This window comes from Sciurus vulgaris, assembly GCF_902686455.1.
Source record: "Sciurus vulgaris genome assembly, chromosome: 8".
Taxonomy (NCBI): Eukaryota; Metazoa; Chordata; class Mammalia; order Rodentia; family Sciuridae; genus Sciurus; species Sciurus vulgaris.
Window position 1 is genome coordinate 119893913 of NC_136468.1, and position 16871 is coordinate 119910783.

General features: G+C 38.0%; 1 protein-coding gene across 1 annotated transcript; it reads right to left on the reverse strand.

Moving 5' to 3' along the window:
- Window positions 1–3689: 3689 nt before the first annotated feature.
- ZNF280A (zinc finger protein 280A) lies at window positions 3690–11342 on the reverse strand. The gene is made up of 2 exons (XM_079149718.1): window positions 11215–11342; window positions 3690–5564 (listed from the first exon to the last, which is right to left on the reverse strand). The coding sequence occupies exon 2, from the start codon at window positions 5527–5529 to the stop codon at window positions 3949–3951; it is 1581 nt and encodes a 526-aa protein (XP_079005844.1). The 5' UTR covers window positions 5530–5564; window positions 11215–11342; the 3' UTR covers window positions 3690–3948.
- Window positions 11343–16871: the final 5529 nt, after the last annotated feature.

Here is a 16871-nt window from a genome sequence, read left to right on the forward strand (position 1 = left end):
TTTATAATTTTGTGATGTAATATAAAATTAAAATTTCAAGTTCTTTTGGAAAACAACGTACCCATACCTCTAGGTATTGTCTGTTTTCCTAGTAAGACAGCGAAATTTATTGTCAGAGACCATGTCAAATATTTACTATCTGGCCATTTACCAAAACAAGTTTCATGGTGGGCACGGTGGATGGCACACTCCGTGTCATCCCAGCAACCCAGGAGCCTGAAGCAGAAGGATCCCAAATTTGGGACCAGCCTAGGCACCTCCCTCCCCTATTCAAAAAAATTAAAAGGGTTGGGGACATAGTGCAGTGATAAGCGTACTCTGATTCAATCCCCAGTACTGAGGCGGGGTGAGATAGTTTGCCCATTTGATCTATTTGTAGGTTTTTATCAGTTCTGCTACAAGTTTATCTATTTCAGTAATTTTGTTCTGTTTGTGCCGTGTGTGTGTTACTGGGGACTGAACCCAGAGATGTTCTACCACTGAGTGACATCCCCAGCCCTTTTTAGTTTTTAAGACAGAGTCTAAGTTGCTGAGGCTAGCGTCTCTGTAATCTTTTTAAAAGCTTTTGGTTTTACTAATTTATTATCTTCTCCGTTTATTTCTTCCTCTCTTTTATTATTTCCTTCCATCCTGCCTCTACAGGTTTGCTCTGTTGCTCCTCTTTATAAATTTTTCAGGTAAATGCCAAACTCATTTGTTTGCAAAATTTATTTTGTCTTGTATTTAATGCTGTAAAATTTACCTTTACTAATTTAACTGTGTCCCGCAACTTTGGCTTCAGAATGTTCATTTTCTTTCAATTCCAAGGAAGTCCCAATTTCCTTAGTGATTCTCACTTTAACTTTGGAGTTACATAGTAATTTGTTAATCATTTTAAAAATCTACAGGATTTTAAAATACTATTCCTTCATCAGTTCCATAGTTTCTGTTCAGTAGGGTATACCATAGACAAAATGAAGAGATCATAGATGTAGAAGAGATATTTACAATGTCTAAGGTGTATGTATGTCAAATTATCTTTTGACTGCACAATAATGCCAGTACTGATCAATATGTACTAGGAACTAATCTCTGGGCTTCAAATTTCACTAGTTTTTCCATTAATATCCTTTTACTGTTTCTGATTCCCATCCAGGACACTGAATTGCACTTGATCATCCTGTCGCCTTATCCTTCCCAGGCCTGAGACAGTTTCTTAAACTTTCTTTACTTTTGATGACCTTGACAACTTTAAGGAGTAAGGGTGGGGTACTTTGCAGACTGTATCTGAGTTTGGGTTTGATGCTTTTCTTGTGGTTACACTGGGTTTTTAGAAGAATATGACAGACATGATGTGCCCTTCTCATCAACCCTTCTCTGGGATACATGCCATCAATGAGACTTCTTGGTATCTTCCTGGTAAACTTTCTTTCCACTCCATACTCTATTCTGTGGAAACAAGCACTAAATCCTGCCTACACTCAGGGCAGGGCATGTGGTCTCCTTGAAGGAAGAGTACACAAATTACTTGAAATTCTATTGTAAAATTGCTTCTCCCTTCAATTTTAAATCAATCAAAATAAATATTTTTTAATTAATCAAAATAAATGTTTTTAAATCCAATGCCTTAGTCACAGTAGCCACATTTCTATAGCTCAGTAACCACATGTAGCATATTGGCAAGAACAGATGCACAACACTTCCATCATCGCAGAAAGTTCCATAGATGGCACTGACTTAGATCGTTTCTCAACCTTTCTTCTTTTTAAATATAGCCATTCTTCAGTATCCATGGAGAATTGTTTCCAGAACCCCATGCAGATGCCAAAATCTGTGGATGCTCAAGTTCTTATATAAAATGATATATGTGCTTATAACCTATATCATCCTCCTTACTTCAGATTATTTCTAAATTTCTTATAATACCTATTACAATGTAAATACTATATTGTTTAGGGAATGGTGACAAAGAAGCAAGTCGGTATTTGTTCAATACAGATGCAGTTTTTTTTCCAGTATTTTCAGTCCATGCTTGGTTGAATCCATGGGTGCAGAATCCACATATACCCAGGGCCAACTGTATATGCATTTAGAGATAAGTGTCTTATGAACTGCTTTAGCTCCATCTCATAAATTCTGTGATTATATTCAGTATCAGTGAATTCAACATTTTCCTTTTTCCATTGTGATTTCTTAGAGGAGCTCTGGACTATTTTTATTGAGGACCAAAACCAGAATAAAGTAAGCAAGGAGCCTGGAGCACAACATTAAGGAGGCACTCACTCTCTCCCTTCCTAGAACCTGAAGGATGGCACTTTTGTACCTTAGGCTCCTTGCTTGATGCACTCTAGTCCTAGTTCAATTTAGCCGAATTGCCAAATTCCCAAACTTTAGGAGTTTTATAATGATCTTTCTGTCATTAATTTTTAGCTCACTCTCTCTGCAGTCCATGGGTAGCTAGAAAAAGCCCCACAACTAACACCACAATTAATGGGAAACTATTGTTATCTGAATTTGAGAATAGGGCAAGGATGTCCATGATAACCACTTCAATTCACAAAGACCCTGGAATAGTAAGACAATTTTGAACTCTAAAGCTGAAGTAGTAAACTGTCAGATACACAGACTTACCCAAAGTTACAATAATTAAGACAGGGTAACAGCATAAAGATAGAGAACTGGACAAATGGAATAGAACAGTCTAGAAACATGCATACAGTCACCTGATTTACACAAAGATTCCATTGCAACGAAGTGGGGAAGAAGTGGTCTTGAGTAAATGCTTTTGTTGATTTAGATACGTTTCTGAAAATATTAACCTTGATACTGTGATTTATCACATAAGCAAATAATCCATTTGAGATTGCTCATAAGTATACATGAAAGGCTAAAGAGATAAACCTCTTAAAGAAAACACAGGAGGAATATCTTTGTCCTTGGTAGATAGTAATTTCTTTAAATAATGCACATATGTACATCTATGAAACCACCATACAGATCAAGACATGGAACATATGCAGTACCCTAGCAGTTTACTAATACCTTTCCAATTAACAAACAACAGTTTTTTAAAGGTGGGAGAGAACAAGACTTGAATTAGATACTTCATAGAAAAGAACAATATCTAAGTTATAAATAACCACATGAGAAAAATATATATTTTCAAGATCATTACTCATCAAGATGCAAATTAAAGCCATAATGTGATATCACAACTTCAAGAGATGGGTACTAGTTAAAAAGACTGACAGTATGAAGTGTTGGATCTGTAACAATGAAATTCTCAGTACTGATAATGGTAATATAAATTGTTTCAAACACTTTTTAAGTATTTAGCCATACCTGCACTAAAAAAGCTGAATGTGCAATTCCAGCACTTCTCATGATTCTATATCCAAATCAAATGACCACCCATTCCTTCCAGAAAACGTACATAAGCTTGTAGCAGCTTTATTCAAAATAGCTGAAGAATCAAAGTCCATTGACTATAAAGTGGGTACGTAAAACTGTGTCAATATTTATTCAATGGAATTCTACACAGCAATGAAAAACATGCCACTGCTACATAGACCAAAGAGTACATCTTGCTTTTTAAAAATAAGTCAAAGACAAGAATTTATTGTATAAATCTATTTATTTAAAGTTCAAAAATAGGATTACACTATGATGGTAGAGGTCAGACTAGTGGCTACTTTTGTGGACAGGTTTGAGTGGGAAAGGGCATGAAGCTTTCTGGGCTACTTCTTGACAGTAAGGAAGCAAAGATGTCACTGTAAAACCTAACAGCTGGTAACATTACTGGTTAGCATCAGCCACAATGTACAGATGGCCTTGCCTCTGTTCTACCTTTCCCGATTTTGGGAGGTGGCTAGAACATGTTTTTAGCCAGAATCCTGGCTGCAAGGGAGTTCAGAATACCTAGTGTTCAGTGACTTCCACTTTTTAGCTTTCACAGATGACAGGCAAAGATCAGTAAGGCTCACAATGACGGTTTGTACTTCTTGATGGGTGAATTGAAGCCTGAATAGTAACCTTTGTTCCAGGAGGCAATCCTTCCAGTGGCACTGGCTTTTTAAATGTTTGATGATTCTTGGTTTTGTGCTCTATTTCCTCCTTCAAAGTCAAAAACTGTAGCCGGCACTTGGAACATGGAAAGAGTTGCTTCTTGCTCCAGTGCTTCCAACAATGATTCATGTATGCATTTGCAGTTTTAAAGATTTTCAGACAAGACAGACAAAGCAAATTCTTAGTGTTTTCATGGTATGTTCTAAAATGCGTTTCCACATCAGCAAACGCTGATGATCTGTAATTGCAAATCTGGCACACATAGGGCATTTCCCCAGGCTTATGATTGTCCTTCATATGTTCTAAGAGAATCTGATCTGTTTCGAATGACAACTCACAGATTTTACAGACAGCAGAGGGCTCCTGGAAAGTGTGCACACTGTCAATGTGACGTTGTAGTTGGAAGGGAGTGGGAAACTGCCGGTGGCAGTGCTGGCAAGTAGTGTGGGTCTCCCAGCTGTCACCCCTCTGCTTCTCGAGTTCCAAATGATGCTTCATGTGATTCATAAACTTAACATTTTTTAGAACTTTCAAGCAGCTGGCACATTGAAAAGTCGTGTGAGTTTTCTGCTCTGGCTGCCCTTCTCCTCCTCTATGTTGTCCATAGTAAAAGTCACTAAGTAACATGATCAAATTCCCTTTCTTGGTATCAAAGGTCTTGTTTTGACTTGCAGGGCTGGAAAAGCCTGTTTTTATCAGTCCTTCAGAGTTATTTCCTGGGTCTGGATCTCTAAAAACAAAAGGTGCCTTTTCATTAGCCTGAGGCCGAGGAGAGGATGTTCTATTCTGAGCATATCTTGATGAGAAGCGGGTACTTTCTGAAGGTGTACTTGTGTGAATTACAGGAGAGAGATCAGAAGAGGTCGTGGTTGAAGAATGTGCACTTGGAATTTCATTCCCGAGTTTAGACCTTTTTGGATTTCTGCTGTCTATATCTGAAAGTCTCTTTGAATCACAAGAACTTTCAACCTTGCCTCCTACAGAAAGTGCAACTCCCTGTAGACACTGAGTCCTTGAAGGGAACAAATCTGATGAATGGGGAGGAACAACTTGTGGTAAACTCATTCTATAATCAGGTTTAGAGGAAGACTCAGCAGTAATAGGACTATCTAGTGATCTCCGTTCAGACTGAGAAATTGGTGTGGCAGCCATTGCTGTGTCCATAGGGGTCACATGAATTGCAGATTGAGACATATGTGCAGGATCTTGACTAAAGTAGCCTTTTTTTCTTCTTGAATATGAGCCTGGGGTGACTCTGTTCAAAATGTTTGAAATTACTGGTTTTGAGTTTGAAATCACTCTGACAAAGAGAATTTCAGCATCTTCACTTACATGTTCCATCCCAATAAATATCAACTCAGCATCTTTATCCTTATCTCTCTGGTTGAATTCTCTCTCATATTTCTTAAGTGGTTTTAGTTCTTGTACCTCACATAAGTGATCTGCCATTTTATAATTGCTTTTTGATTGAAGCAAGTGGACCATTCAGCTTCCCGAGCTGTCTTTTTATAAATTGCCACCTAAGTTCAAATCATGTGAAAACATTAAGTATTTTAAAAGACATTATATGACCTTATTTAATTCTCCTTTAAAACAATGAGATAACTGTTAATATCACTATCACTATTTTGCATATAATAAAACAAGCTTAAACTATTTGGGAAGTTGAAGGCAACTGGTGTCAAACCCACGGTCTCAGGAATGCTAGGCTAGCATTCTACCATGGAGCTATATACTACCCCCCAAACCACACCAAACTGTTTAAATAACAGGCCATGATAAATCCAAAATTTACTCTCCTTTGTATCCCAAGTCTTCTGCAATTGTGATGCCAATGAAGCATTAGCATAGGACTTAAGGAGGCCCCTGTTAAACATTTCAGACTGCCTGTCTCCTTAAATTTGCACTCCAGTTACCTCACTGGCCTCTTTCTAGTCCCAGCAGTAAGTACCCACTTAAAAAGTTCTAAATTTCTGTTTGTTTTGTTTTTTTAACAATTGGGGATTGAACCCATGGCCTCCTGCATACTAGGCAAACATTCTACCACTGAACTTCATCCCCAATCTTTTTCAAGACAAAGCCTCACTAAATTGCCCAAACTGGCTTCAAACTTTCTATCTTCTTGCATTAGACTTCTTAGTAGCTGGGATTACAGAGTGCATCACCACACCCAGTGAAATCTAAGCTTTCTAATGAACTTAACAAAACTTAACTCTTAAACATCTGCTATACCTATAATGTTCCATTCCTCCCAGTGGTCATCCCTAGAAATCCTGAGGGGATTAGTTCTAGGACTACCATCACATACCCCCACCCACTATACCAAAATCCTCAAATTCCTTACATAAAATAGCATAGCATTTTATATAACCTATTATTATATAACCTATTATATAACCTATGCACATTTTCCTGTATACTTTAAATCATCCCTAGATTACTTATAAAACCCAATACAATGTAAATGCTCTATAAATAGTTGCTATACTACATTGATTAGAGAATAACAAGAAAAGAGCCTGTACATGTTCAGTGTATGTGAAATTTTTTCAAATATTTTCATTTGGTGGTTGGGTGACTCCAAAGATGCAATGGATACAGAGATCTGAGGTAAAACCAGTTTGTCAGTCCACAAACTTTTGGAGTCATCCTTTGCCAGGCTTTTCCTCATACCCAACAGCCAATCAATTAGCAAACTCTGCTCTGTCTTCTAAAAATATCTAGAGTCTGACCATTCCCTTCCATCGCCACTGCCACCTTCCCTATAGAAAACATCATGGTCTCTCCCTTGAGCATTACAGAATTTTCTATCTTAAGCCTTGTGTCAAGCTAAGGATATAGCTCAGTAGTAGAGCACTTGTCTAGCATGCTAGCATGTCCAAAGCCCTGGGTTTAATCCCTAGCACAAATAAACAAAACCTTTATCATAACTCCTCATGTTCATCCCAGTTCTCCTGTAAAAAATATAGGAAACGAGCCAGGTGCAGTGTCTCACTCCTATAATCCCAGTGCCTAGGAAGGCTGAAGCAGGAGGATGGCAAGTTTGAGGACAGTCTCAGCAACTTAGCAAGACCCTGTCTCAAAATAAAAACGACATTCTACTGCCATATGTAACTAAAAAGAACAAATAAAAAATTAAGAGTTGGTGATATAGTCCCTAGGTTCAATCCACAGTCGAAACAGGAGAGAGATATGACGGACATAATTAGGAATTACTTTGATTTGATTCTTCCACAATATGAACATGTATCAAAACTTTTTTTCTCTTTTCCTTCTCTCTCACTTTTTTTTTCTCTTTTCCTTCTCTCTCGCTTTTTTTTCTTTTTTTTTTTTTTAAAGTGGTATTGTGATCAAACTCAAGGGTACTATGTCATTGAGCTACATTACCAGGTTTTTTACTTTTTATTTTGAGACAGGGTCTCACTAAGTTGCTGAGGCTGGCCTCAAACTTGCAACCCTCCTGCTTTGGCTACCTGAGTTGCTGGAATTACAGGCATGTGCCTGACCATGTATTGAAATATTACTTTGTACCCCATAAACATTTAAAATCACAGATTGAACATCCTTAATCCAAAAGTCCAAAACCCAGAATGTTCCAAAATCAGAATCTTTACCAAACTGATGCCACGAGTGGAAATTCTCACACCTTACCTCACGTAACAAGTTGAACATGTAGGTGTTCCAAAAATTATTGTATAAAATTGCCTTCCAGCTATATGTTATAAGATATAAATGAAACAAACAACTTTTGTATTTTTACTTGCATCCCATTCCTAAGATATCTCATTATGTATATGCAATATTCCAAAATCCAAAAAAATCTGAAATCCAAAGTGCTTCTGGTTCTAAGCATCTATATATTTTTTTTTTCTGGTCCCAAGCATTTTGTAAGATCTTCTATCTGCATTATTTGTCAGTTAAAAACTTCTTAAATTGGGCTGGGGCTGTGGCTCAGTGGTAGAGCGCTTGCACAGCATGTGTGAGGCACTGGGTTCCCTCCTTAGCACCACATAAAAATAAACAAAGGCATTCTGTCCATCTACAACTTCAAAAAAATTTCTTTTTAATTTCTTAAATTAAAAATAAAGATACTAAGTATGTTATATGTAGATAAAAGGATGTATATATTACACATATTATATACATACGTAACCACACACACACAGAGGAGGGTTGGAATTCATGTTTTTCCTTATCAGTCTCCAGAGACTTTCCATCTCACCCATAGAAAATAACCATCATCTGAAAATATCCAGTAGAACTCTGGACCATCTACCTTTGCCTACTCTTTTCTATACCTTACTTACTCCACTGCAGCCACGAGTGTGAAATATGCCAGGCCCTTTACTTTCTCAGAATTTTTGTTGTACCCCTTGCCTTGAATGTTCTCACCCCAGATTATCCCCATTCATGTTTCTAACCTGCCTCAGGTCCAGGCTCCTCGGCAAGGATTCCCTGACAACACTATCAAAAATCACAAGCTCCCTAAACTCACATGCCCTGTTCTCACCCCACTGCTTTTTTTCACCTTAGCATTTATTACTGCCTACCTTGCAACATATAAAACATATATATATATATATTTCTTTTGTATGCTACATGGGGGCAGGGATTGTGTTTTCTTTACTGTTGCCTCCTAGTTTCCAGAGCAATATTGATCATTCTATAGATGCTAAATTCTTATTAAATATATAATAGCTATTAATAGTATGATAACTTATGTGTACAGGAGATTCTAATCCATTACTTCCAGGTTCTCCAAACCTACATCCAAATAACTTAATACTATCCTCCACAAATGGTAGAAATCCTGTATGTGTATGTATATAAGAAACAAAATCAATTCAAATCACAATAGTTAAGCTATGGAACTAACGAGGTGCCCTTCAAAAGATAAATAGACAAAGAAAATGTGGTATGTATACACAATGGAATATTACTCAGCCATAAAGAAGAATGACTTTGTGACTTTTGCTGGTAAATGGAGGGATCTAGAAACTATAATGCTAAGTGAAATAAGCCAATCCCCCAAAACTGAAGGTTTAATGTTCTCTTTGATATGCAGATAACACATAAAGGGGGTGGCAGGTGGGGTGTACAATAGAAGTTCCATAGACTAGACAAAGGAGAACGAAGGGAAGGCAGAGCGGGTAGGAATAGGAAAGACAGTGGAATGAACTGGACATAACTTTCCTATGTTCATATTATGTATACACCACAATGAAACTCCACATCATGTATAACTACAAAGATGGGATCCTAACTGTCTGGCATAATGGCTCATGTCTATAATCCCAGTAACTCAGGGGGATGAGGCAGTAGGATCACAAGTTCAAAGCCAGCCTCAGCAATTTAAAGAGGTCCTAAGCAATTCAGTGAGATCCTGTCTCTAAATAAAATGTAAAAAGGGCTGGGTATGTAGCTCAGTGGTTAAGCACCCCTGGATTCAATCTCCAGTACCAAAAAAAAAAAAAAAAAAAAAAGTGGGATCCTAATTAGAATAAACTGTACTCCACATCTGTATAAAATGTCAAAATAAAATCTATCATGTATATCTAAAAAGAATAAGAAAAAGAAAATATAACTCTCAAACAAAAAAGTCAATGATTATAATTGTAAAATCTGCCCAAGTGAAAAAATAAAAAATAAAAACAAAGAAACTAATAAATTAAATTTAATTAGAAACAAAAGTTTTGTTAAATCATAACCTCACCTCACTACCAGGGATAGTTTCTGAAACTTCATTTGATTGATTTCATTTCCTTGATTCTAAGGCACACATTTATATTTCCATTTTAACATCTCTATAACTCAGAGTGCATCTTAGTACAATATGATACTTAGTATCAACATGAAAAATTCATGATTTTTTGCAACATGTTTTTTTTCATGGCATCAAAAATAATGTATCTTACAGTTGGCAGCTTCTTAGAGTCACGGAAAAATCTCTTTCTATAAAGGGAATGCAGTTCACTGAATTTACAGTTCACCAATGGGATGTCAACTTCATTTTGACGGTGTTTTCAGATAGGGATTAACAAATTGACTCTCCCTGTTTTCCTGTTTTTACATAGCCAGCAATCTAAAAGTTGACTTTTTTTTTTTTTTTTTTTTTCCTCTTCCTTGGTACTAGGGATTAAACCCAAGGGCACTTAAATCACAGCCACATCCCCAGCACTTTTAATTTTTTTATTTTCAGACAGGGTTTTGCTAAATTGCTAAGGCTGGCTTTGAACTTGTGATCCTCCTGCCTCAGCTGGATCCCAAGCTACTAGGAATACAGGTGTGCCACCATGCCGGCTTTTCTTTGTTTTTTAAATTAACTTTCCGGCAAATGCCTCCTTGATCCACCAAGATGGTGCTCGGTGGTGCTTGACCGCACAGCATCTCAAACAAGTGGGAAAAGATGTTTTGATCCCAGAAGTAATGAAAGGAAAGGTCAGAGAGGTGTTCTGAACAAGTTCAAGATTTTACCAAATGTTGCCAAGGACCCTGGCATCTTTATGGTAGTAAAATGCCAGAAATAAAATTCTGCATTGAAAGAATATCTGTTTATTGTTACGATTCAGCCTTTTATGAAAAATGCAAAATGGAATATCTGAAGGAAAGGGAAGAATTCAGAAAAACTGGAATTCCTACTAAGAGAAGGCTATGGAAACTTCCCACGAGCATTAGTCAGATATTCAAATGACAGGAATCCCATATTTATACAAGTCATTTATAGTATAAATCACTATGAAAAAATGGACTCAAGAATTGTGTTGATGGGTCTGGGGTTGTAGCTCAGTGGTAGAGCGCTTGCCCAGCACGCGTGAGGCACTGGGTTTGACTCATAAAAATGAATAAAATAAAATAAATATATTATGTCCATATGTTCAAAAAGTAATTTAAGAATGTTTTCACTTTCATATTTTATAATTTGGGGGCATTAAAAAAAAAACCAAAGGAACAATTTGTGACACATGAAAATCATTTAACATTGAAAATGTCAGTGTCCACAATAAATTTTTGTTGAAACGCAGCCATGGTTGTTTGTTGAGTGCTTCTACTATTGCTTTTGCTGTCCTGCCCAAGTCCACTGGTTACAACAGAAACTGTGTAACCTACAATGCCTAAGTCCACCCTTAGTTTTAGAGAAGCAAAATGGGATACCAAATATTTTCAGCTTACCTATTCCGAAAGTAGTATGTCCAGATGTTTCAGTGCTGCTCAATATTTCCTGCTCTGGGCCACAAGGGATGTTGAAACTGAAGTGACCACGTTTCCACCTCCTGGAAAAATTTGTCCAGAGCTCCCTGTGTTTCTGCAACTCACTGCTTGCTCTTCAAAGCCCTTTCTGAGGGCTGATTGGAAGATTTCACCTTTTTAAAGTCCTTTATAATCCAATCCTAACATCTAAACTAGGCTCCAGTCACATGACTGAACCGGTTTATCCTGATTGGATTTTCAGCTGTGGTTCCTCCAGATTGTTATTCAAAAGTAGGAACAAGGGCTGAGCTTCAGGGCCAAGCCCCAGGGCTCCCTCTCAGTTTGTCTCCAGTGGGAAGCCTTCCCTCCTCTGTTGTTTAGAGAGCCACCACCTTCTCTCCAGTGTACCCAAGCGCTGAGCTATTAGGGGTCCCCAGGGGGGTGGGTAGTCCACATAACTGTCCCAACAGAGCTGAAGCCAAAGTAAGAGGGTTAAAAAGACCAAAGTCCTCCCAGGGGCAGAGAGTGCTCACAAATCCCTCCAGCAGCTGAGATCTACAACCTGTCCTTGTCCGAGGAACACCAGGAGGCAAGTTTCATTTTCACATTCTCCTGATGGTCTACCCTTGGAAGACTGAACCCAGTGAGATTTCTGAGTGCTCAAGCAGGGTCCTCCGTGTGCTTCAACAGCTTTCTGCTGGTTACAGCTCACTCCCTTCTTAATCCACTAACCAGTGTAGAAGGTCACCCCTCCCCCTCTATCAGCCCCTCCCTTGAAACTTTTTAAATTGGATCTCAGGCCTTCCCTTCCAATTGCCTTACTGCCCTTGCAAGATAGATCCTGGGGGAAAGGAGGACTTCAAAAGTCCCTTGACAGGTAAGAAATATTTGTAAATTCCCACCCATTCTGATGCCACCAAGTGATCAAATTTAAATAGAAAACCAGTTTTTAAGTTAAGATGTTCTAAAGTGCCATCACCTGAAATAACTTTAAAAGGACTTTACTGAGTTGGCAAGGTAATGTGTAAGTGCAAAAGGACGGGAAACAGACCTCAATGGATTCAAAGAAGGCTTTATTCCTTTGCGGACTCCAGTGCCGTTGGGGATCATTTTCTGGATGCAAAAAATGGGCATCAGTTACAGAGGGGATTTTGGTTTTTTAGGATACAAAGAGGATGATGTAATCATTGGAAACTGTGCAGGTGCAGTTTTAACCATCAGGAGCTAGTTTTACAGGTTAAAACCAGACCCTGAAGGATGAGTACTCAAATCTTGCCCATTGTCATTTAGGACTAATTTGCCATGGGGGAAGGTCAAGGTTTAGGGCCCAGCATTCCATCTCCGCCCCTTTCCTTTGTTATCAAGAAAGAATGCTCTGGGAGAGGTTTAATGTTTGGCCCATTTTCCCTCCCTCCTCCTGAGCCACACCATCCCTCCATTTTTCTTGGGGAGCTGTCTTATAGGAATATTATTTTCCACAACCCTTCATAACCTTATATTCCTAGCTATTCAGGAAGCTGAGACCAGAGGATCCCTTGAGTCGAAGAATTGGAGACCAACCTGGGGAAAAAGGCAAGACCCGGACTCAAAAACAGAAAACAAAAATCAAAACAACAACATTAACACACTTCAAAGCTGCAACATGGACGAGGAATTCAGTGTGACGGGCCTTGGAGTACCCATCCCTCTCATCTCGGCCTCTCTGAGAGCTGACCTGAGTCTCAGTCCTTCCTGCTGGCTAGGAACTACAGCCAGGTCCTCTACTCTGAAAGAACAGAGTTGCCACAGGACGTACCCAGACCCGGGGCTCTGTTCCTCATTCTTTGGAGCTCAGCCATACCCTCTATTGGCATTAGATCTGCTATGTTGCTGCCGCCATTATTTTCCCTCCCCCACACCACTTTACAACCCAGATTTTTAGACAACAAACTTCCTAGCCAGTAATTGGTCCAGATTGTTAGCCCGCGAACCTTCTCACCAACCATTGGTCTCTTGTTATTAACCCTCTAAATTCCACTACTTAATAGCTCCCCCGCCATTCTCATTCTCTCTCTCTCTCCTCTCTCTCTCTCTCTCTCTCTCTCTCTCTCTCTCTCTCTCTCTCTCTCTCTCTCTCTCACACACACACACACACACACACACACACACACACAAGCTCTCTTTCTTTTTCTCTCTCACCCTGCAGAAAGACACTCTGCCTGTCCGCTTAATAAAGTCTCTTGCATGAGTTTTTCACATGATTTTCCTGTTGTTAACTCTCAGAGACCTTAAAAATTGTGGTTACCAACAAATAAAAACAAACAAAACAAAACAAATACCCAACAAACTTTACAGGCAAAGCATGACAATCGAAGCCCAATTTGGTATTAAACTTTGAGATACCAACTGCCCTTCTTACACCTTTTAAGGGCTGTTGCACAAGTTCCTTATTTCTGGAATATTCTTCACCCAGACATCCTCTTGGCTTTTCCCTCAAATCCTCAAGTATTTGTAACAAAGCTGCTTTTCAATGAAGGCCATTCTGACTACCAATTTCTTTCTTTCTTTTTTTTTAATTTTGAAAAATATTTATTTTGATTAAATGTGCATAAAATTTGACAATTTAAATATTTCAAAGTGGACAGTTAAGTGACATTTGGTAATTCATATTGTTGTGCTACATTACCACTATCCAGTTTCAGAACATTTTAGACACATGAAAAAATAATTTTTTGTCCCCCTCAAAGTCACTCCCAGTTCTTATGTCTTCTAAGCCTATGAAAATGCTTTATATTTCCATGAATTTGTTTATTCTGACTTCTTCATTTAACAAAGCACTTACAGGGTCCTGTCAAAAGCCATGATTTGAACTACGGTCCCTGAACTCTCCGGAGACAGAGTGACTATCATATTTCAAATGGCCCATTTCCTCTCCCCCAGAATTCTCTGCCCCCCTTGCCCTGCTATATTTTTGTGTTTTCCATAGTTCTCATCCTTCTCTACTAAGGTAAGTAATTACTAGTTCACTTACTGCCTACCTCCTTGACTGGAATTTAAATTCCATAAAGAGATCAACTTTTTCCTGTTTCATTTACTGACATATAAGTAAGTACCTGGAACTCAGAAGCCATTCAAGAATATTTGTTGCCATGTAGGTGGCACAGCCTTAATCCCTGCTACTCAGGAGACCAATGTGGGAGGATCACTAGTAAAGACAGTCCGGAAAAATTAGGGAGACCTTGTCTTAAAAGGAAAAAAACAAACAAATAAAAATGGGAGTGGCTGGGGAGATAGTTCAGTCGTTAGAGTGCTTGCCTTGCATGCACAAGGCCCTGGGTTCGATCCCCAGCACTGCAAAAAAAAAAAAAAAAAAAAAAAAAAATGGGGTGTGGGGATTGAGGAATGTAACCCAGTATCAAACCACCCCTTATTTCAATCCCCAGTACAGTACCGAATAAAGGAAAAAAAGTTGTTTAATAAATGAAATGAATGTGAATGAGTTAGAGATTCAAAAAATTTTAAAAAACTAGAAATTTTAAAAAATGGAAGGATGAGGTAAGTTTAGTCAATGGGTACTAAGCTATACTTAAATAGGAGAAATAAGTCCTGTTGTCATATTGCACAGGAAGGTGATTATAGGTTATGATAATGTATGATATATTTCAAAAAAGCCAGGAGAAAGGATTGTGAATGTTTTCACCACTACAGAATGATAAATATTCGAGGAGATAGATATGCTTACCCTGATTTGAACTTTATATAATGTGCACTTGACACATGATACCCCATAAATATGTATAACTTTTGTGTCAATTAAAAAATAATTTAACCACCATTTGATCACTCCTTGATTAATACCCAAAAGACTTAAAATCAGCATACTACAGTGACACAGCCACATCAATGTTTATAGCAGCTCATTTCACAATAGCTAAACTATGGAACCATCCTGGATGCCCTTCAACAGATGAATGGATAAAGAAAATGTGGTATATATACACAATGGAATATTACTCACTTTATACAAGAATGAAATTATGGCATTTGCAGGTAAATGAATGAAACTAGAGAATATCATGTTAAGTGAAATAAGACTATTCCCAAAAACTGAAGGCCAAATGTTTTCTCTGATAAGTAGATGCTGATCCATAGTAGGGGTTGGGTAAAGAAGAATGAAAGAACTTTGGATTATGCAGAGGGGAATGAGGGGGAGGGTGGGGCAGCTTGGATGGGACAGACATTATTACCCTATATATATGCATGAAAAATTTGTTTTTAAATTTAAAAAGTTCACCATCACATAAAAAATAATTTAAAAATGGAAACAAACACACACAAAGAATTAACAATTTTTTTCCTTAATTTTAAAGAAACAAATTCACAAAGGATGTTAAGCAGAATGATGAGGTCAGTGTTATGGGACGCAACTTAAAAACAGACTGATCACCACCAAGAAGTCCAAATTTGAGAGCCTTTATTAAGCCGATCGGCTGACGGTCTCACACAATGCCCCAAAAAATGTCTACTGGGAGAAAAGCCCCGACCACAGGGTTGTAGGGGGTTCTTATACCAAAAATCACATTAATTGTCTGTTGGTATAATTCGAAATTACACATTAACATCATGAGATCACCGACAGAGGGGGAAGTGGGTCAAAATGACCCTTACCTAGGTACAAACTAAAGAATGGTGACTAACATCCACGCAATCACTGTTCACATGGTACATTGTTTAGGAGCAATAGGAATCAAGAGAGCAATTTTTCTTTACATAGGAATTATCATTCTGTATTGTTAAACATGTCACACCAAGTAACTGATGAGGGGTACAGAGGCAGGGTGTTCCCATGGGAGAAGCTTATTTCCTACATAACATGGAATCTCAGAGCAAAATGGAATCTGTTTAGTCATTTCCCTTAGAGTTTGGCCTATAACATTCTCTGATCTGTCAGCACATCACAGTCAGAGGGATCAAACTAGGAAATGAACCAGATCTTTCTGTCATTTGAAATTCACTGAGGTGTGTGGTATTAAAGTCCAGGAACCTGGATACATGGAAAGAAAATCCTCCCATCTGATCTCTGTAATGACACCTCTGTCACCACAGCAATATTTAGGAAGATCAGCTGCCAACACTCCTCACTCTGCTATTCCTTGGCAAATAGGTTTGTCCTTTCTTCAGGACTGATCTTTGCTTCTCCTTTCTTTCAGAAGCAGAGCTTCCCCCAACCCCCAATCATAGGAAAATTCCAGAAGTGTCAGTGGGCATTAGGGGCTAACTCAGATTAAATCCAGCCCTTTCTCTGAAACAGTAGGTAGTGAAAATCATGCTTGCAAGAAAGTGGTAAAATTAATGAACAATGTCATGTATAGCTCAAGGTTGCCCCATCATCTTAATTACTTCATCATAGTTTAAAAGTCCAAAAATTATACCTCACCTAGCTATTCTGACCAAGATATTCTAACCCACTAATTAAGCATTAGTATTAAGTAATATTAAAATGTGAACATAAATTTGCAACAGGAGGTATATCTTTTCTAGTAAATTAAATATTTATGTTGACTTGTAAAATGTATCCTTTTCTGACACTTGGTTATAATGTACCTAAAGGTTATAGAAAGTGGTGAAACATCTTTTTTTTTTTTCAAGAAAATGCCATA

What these genes read in the sequence shown, in the direction of transcription:
- ZNF280A (XM_079149718.1), bottom strand. Translation starts at nt 5,529, where the DNA reads ATGGTCCACTTGCTTCAATCAAAAAGCAATTATAAAATGGCAGATCAC.